General features: G+C 33.9%; 2 protein-coding genes across 2 annotated transcripts in view; both read right to left on the bottom strand.

The window, feature by feature from the left end:
• LOC104714094 (guanine nucleotide-binding protein alpha-1 subunit) overlaps positions 1 to 3,773 on the bottom strand; it is a gene marked incomplete in the record, with an annotated part of 4,988 nt that extends 1,215 nt beyond the window's left edge. Inside the window, 11 exon segments of the mRNA XM_019229602.1 lie at positions 251 to 344; positions 437 to 571; positions 1,063 to 1,118; positions 1,545 to 1,646; positions 1,763 to 1,870; positions 1,975 to 2,052; positions 2,225 to 2,314; positions 2,407 to 2,444; positions 2,686 to 2,758; positions 2,858 to 3,025; positions 3,538 to 3,773. Coding sequence (XP_019085147.1) covers positions 251 to 344; positions 437 to 571; positions 1,063 to 1,118; positions 1,545 to 1,646; positions 1,763 to 1,870; positions 1,975 to 2,052; positions 2,225 to 2,314; positions 2,407 to 2,444; positions 2,686 to 2,758; positions 2,858 to 2,917 — 834 coding nt within the window.
• The window catches only part of LOC104714096 (agamous-like MADS-box protein AGL65), a 2,188-nt gene continuing 1,510 nt past the window's right edge, over positions 4,197 to 4,874 (bottom strand). Inside the window, exons 5-8 of the mRNA XM_010431352.2 lie at positions 4,785 to 4,800; positions 4,614 to 4,681; positions 4,410 to 4,509; positions 4,197 to 4,318 (exon numbers count right to left, since the gene is read on the bottom strand). Of these exons, the coding sequence (XP_010429654.2) occupies positions 4,286 to 4,318; positions 4,410 to 4,509; positions 4,614 to 4,681; positions 4,785 to 4,800 (217 nt within the window). The 3' untranslated portion in view covers positions 4,197 to 4,285. The remainder of the gene's footprint in view (positions 4,319 to 4,409; positions 4,510 to 4,613; positions 4,682 to 4,784; positions 4,801 to 4,874) is intronic.

Genomic DNA, 4,874 nt, shown 5'->3' on the forward strand with positions numbered 1-4,874 from the left:
AACGGAACCTATGCACATGGAATAAAGAAAGTTTTATTAAACCACAAGACTTGCTTGCCTATATCTAAACAAATAAACTATGCTTCAGTTCTTACGTCTAGAACCTTCTTCTCAAATATGTCAAACTTGTTCAAGAACAGCATGAAGGATGTTTTCTGCGTCAGAGAACCAAATCTTTTGTAAACCACCAATCTCAAGAGTCTCTCTTTAACGTTTAAACCCAAAAGGATATAAAGAAAACAACAAAAACCTCGAAACAGGGCTGTTTCAGAACCCAGTCGAATAATTCCTTGGTCTCCATCATTCTGTTTTTCTGCTCGTCCTCAAAGAGCGTTTGGTCGTACCTATGATCAATACTCTCGGTTGTGATATATGATTATATGTGAACAGCAGCCCAAGGATACCTTCTAATTTATAATAAAATGAGCGAGCTTACTCGCTGATGGCAGCACAAAATATCACAGCAGTTACACCTTCAAACAGATGAATCCATTTCCTCCTCTCATTTCTCTGTCCACCCACGTCAAATAACCGGTAGACTTCACCACTTTTCTTATTCTCTCCCACAGGGCTGCAAAAAAATCAAGCTTTTACTACTCATATACCATCATAGGTGAATCCGTCTTAGGTAAAGGAGTGTTGTAAGTACATTCACGTCAACAACAAGTTTGATACTGGTATAGAAGTTAGTATGATTCTGTTAGTACATAAAAAAAATGGCAATCATAGGATCCAAGCTAGTGAGCAGTTTTATTCAATTTACACATCACTTGATTAACGAGAGAATCTACACTCCAATTTAAAATGCGATCAAATCTAGAAACCTACCATGCTTTTACACTGTTAGCTCTCTAGCTCATTGCGGAATGATTGTTCCTAAGCTGTCAACACAGCTACAGTTGACAACAAACTGCCTAGGCTAATTATAAAGCTTGTGCACCAGACTAAAAACTTAGGACGTATCAGACAGTTTCTCATCCTATTAACAAAGCTTGTGACCTGACTTGCATAAAAAATGCCCTATTAAACAGGCAGAAAGGTAAAATACAAAGTAGTTGGCACCTGAACTGTATTTCCACGACACCAGTTGTACGAACTCTTGCATAAAGAATGTCCTCCTGAAACACCAACATAGAAAAATATGCAACAATGAGGACACATTACAGAAGACGCATGCATGTCACAGAAAATGCAGATTGACCCTAGTCTCTAAAATTTGCCGGCACCCAAGAAGAAGATATGTGTTGTTCGGAAGCTCTTAAAACTGCACCAATGAGGACACATAACAACACATTTGGAAGCTCTTAAAACTGCACCAATGAGGACACATAGTCACAGAAGATGCAGATTGACCCTAGAAGATGTGTCGTTTGGAAGCTCTTAAAGCTATATATATATAGAATAGGATTAACTAGGCTATGAAAAGCAAAAGTCTACTGTTTGTTGATGAATTGATCCCGCGAGGCTGATCCAATGAATTCAACTCAGCCAGCTTATGTCACTACTTCCAATGTTTTCAACAAATAGTGATACTTAGGCTGTACCTTTGTTGGAATATAATTTATATCTGATAGTCTCTTCAAGTTCTCCATCAGATATTTCGTACAATCAGGAACTTGAATTTCATTACCACGAGCACATGTTTCCTACAAAATGAAAAATCTAGACATTCACATAAAAGTGCATACCAGGATAGAAGAATTGAAATCATGTATTCAACTTGGAGTGCAACAGTAAAGAAAATGGCCACACACAAACACACCTGGATTGCAGGATCCTTCCATAGTGTTTCTATTCCCTCAGCGAGGTCCTTTGTAAGACGTGGATAGTCTAACCTACCACCAATCTCAGATAGCTTCTCCCCAATTTCCTGATATTAGGATAACAAGTCGAGAACCATAAGATAATGTACTTTACAATACTCAAAACTCTAACAAAAGACAGCTCAAGTGACCTAAGAATTTGACCACTTACAATACTTTCAGTGGATAACATATATTTTGCAGAATCTGTTTCATTTTGAGCAAACTCCTTTGTTCCATCATGCAATAACTGTTCAACAATATAGAGTAGCTGATAAGCTACATGTACAACATACTAAGGTCAAGATATGACCATATTAATAATATATAACTGCTTCTCTAAAAAAATTTAATCGAAAGAACTCGAAAACGCCACCAATTAAAAGTATAAACCCAACAAAGCCATTTCAAATACTGCATACTTTTATAGTCTGGTAGACATTGGCATGGATCACTGGAACATAGCTCTTTAGTTCCCCTTCATCAAATCCCGTTTGGAAGAGAAGTTTTATCTGCAAATTTAGTAAGTTTGTCCCATTCTATTAACACAATTCATAAATAAATTTCAAGTGAAAGACTAAAACCAATTTTCCTTGTGACTTGCCTGCTTAAAAATTGTAGATTTTCCAGATTCTCCAGCACCTTTTTTACAGGAAGAATAGTCAAGAAGTTAGTGTAAACTCGCAAGTTAACAAAATACAGAAGGCGCAAAACTTCAGAGAAGTAGATATAAAGAAAAAGGTTTACACAGAGCAAGAAAGTCTAATGCAACAGCAGATCACTCTCCAAGTAGTTAACAAAATTTTACTCTATCTACATTGTTTCTATCCGCGCTAATAGATTGTCCATGATTGTATTTGTATATTAGCAAGAGATCACATACCAAGTAGCAGAAGCTTCCGAATATGCTTTTCAGCCTTTGCTTCTTGCTGTATCCGTCTTTCGATCTCAGCAGCCTGTAGATTAACCATGTGAACTCTTGAATCATCAGAACTAATACTTACATACATCGAATCAAATAGTGTTTAAAAGAGCCAAGAGCTAGTGATGTCAACCTGTGTATCCTCTTCAGTATCTTCAGTATGATGTCGACTTCTGCTGCAGAGTAAGCCCATGATTGTTTCTTTATCCCCACAGGTATATAAAAAAGGCCCACAGCTAACAACAAAAATCTTGAGCTTCCCAGCTACAGTTGCCTCTCATAAACAGAACAATGCTCACACCTAGTAATGAAACCATCCAGGAAAATACACTTATAATAAATCCTTCTAACATTCATGAATCATGATCATACATAAAGTTTCACTAACCAAAATGTTCAAAGAATGCAAGTCAAAAAAAAAAAAAGCACAAAACTTTACAATTTATTGGATTAGCACTTTCTAATGAAACAAGTTCAGTAGCATACCAATAACAAAATTGGAACTAGCTAACACCGTTTAACAAATTCAATAACTGTGAGAAAGCAACACTTCCACTACTGTAATCAGATCCAAAAAAAAAACATAAAAATTTCTCATTTTAATCAACAGCGACGACGAACTGATCTACAAACAAAACCCTAATCTTGGAAGAAACAAAAAAAAAAACCAATTCGAAACGAAATACAAAATAAATAAAATTAAATTAAAAACAGAACCAGGAGGACGAGGATAAGATCTGAGTAATAAAAAAACAAAACTTTGACAAAACACAGAAGAGCAAATTTGGGGGGAAAGAAGAAAGAAGAATTCACCTGAAGAAGGAGTGAAAAGAAAGTGAAGATTGGGGGGTAGGGAGCTCACAACAAGAAGAAGAAGGGAAGAAGGAAGAAAGTACAAAACAAGTTCTGAGAAGAGAGCAGAAGAAGAAGTACTTTTGTTTCTTTCTTCTACTACTTCTTACTTCTGCTTCTCTCCTGTTTCTATTATTGTTTTACCCCTTTCTTTCCGCTTTAATGTTTTTTGCCTTCACTCTCTCTTTTGGATGTATTTCAATTTGTTTGTATACCTCTATACATATTTATGTAATTTTTTTTTCTTTTTTTCTTTTCAAATTCAATATTTTATTTATTTGGTCAAAAAGTAAGAAAAATACTTAACAAAGTTAAGCAAAGGGGGAGACGACGAAATTACGCCGAAAGGTCCTGACTCCTGAGTGGTCAAATGTTGAAAAAAAGATGTGTGTTCTCGTGAAGAGAAGAAGATTAATTACGGAACCTATGCAAGCCTTTGTTTTTAATTATACTACTGTATTTTTTCAGTTTTTTAATCATTTTTTGGGGGACAAAATTAATGCATTATATGCATGTATTTTCACTTCTCCTTTATTTTAACTTAGGTTAATCATAAATATTATTGTATATATACTACAAAGGAATTATTAACATATCACATATGAGTCGCTGATGAAAATAATATATATATATATATATGATACTTATTGTATAATATTTTTATCCACTTAGAACTGGTTAGATACAAAAATGTTTTATCATTTTGAAATCATATCATTATTTGCTGCTCTTCTTGGATTACCTGAAAGAGGATATAGATTTGTGTTAAAATTTCAATCATATTTGATATTTAGAATAAATATTCTTTATTATATATGTTAACAAGCAGTAACCTTTAGGATATTTTTGATATGGCTGATAGAAGAAGCTAAATAGTTTTCCATGATATTGAGTTGGCCTAAATCGTTAACTTCAGCTACATTCTTCCAGCCCCTTATATATTAGTAATAGAGATAGTTGTTTTAATAATTAACTAATGGTTGAAATTAAATTTTAGAAAATATTGAGTTTTTGTTAGTGGTTTTTTTCTTCATTACTCTAAAATTGACGTCTTCTCATCAAGCAATTTCCTGTTTTCTCTTAGTTCAGTGACCTTTATATCATCCTAAATTATAAAAAGTTATTGTGTTAAAACAATATTGATCTTCAAAAAACATTCAAAAACATTTCTTTCAAATATTAATTTTCCGCAATAAATATTTTTGTACCTGGATCACTTCACCTCTGCAAGAAATTATAGCTAAATTAGATCTAGTCTGCTGGATAATATATTTGCATATGTTTGAGTATAATCTATA

The sequence above is a fragment of the Camelina sativa genome, chromosome 9, assembly GCF_000633955.1.
Source record: "Camelina sativa cultivar DH55 chromosome 9, Cs, whole genome shotgun sequence".
Lineage (NCBI taxonomy): Eukaryota > Viridiplantae > Streptophyta > Magnoliopsida > Brassicales > Brassicaceae > Camelina > Camelina sativa.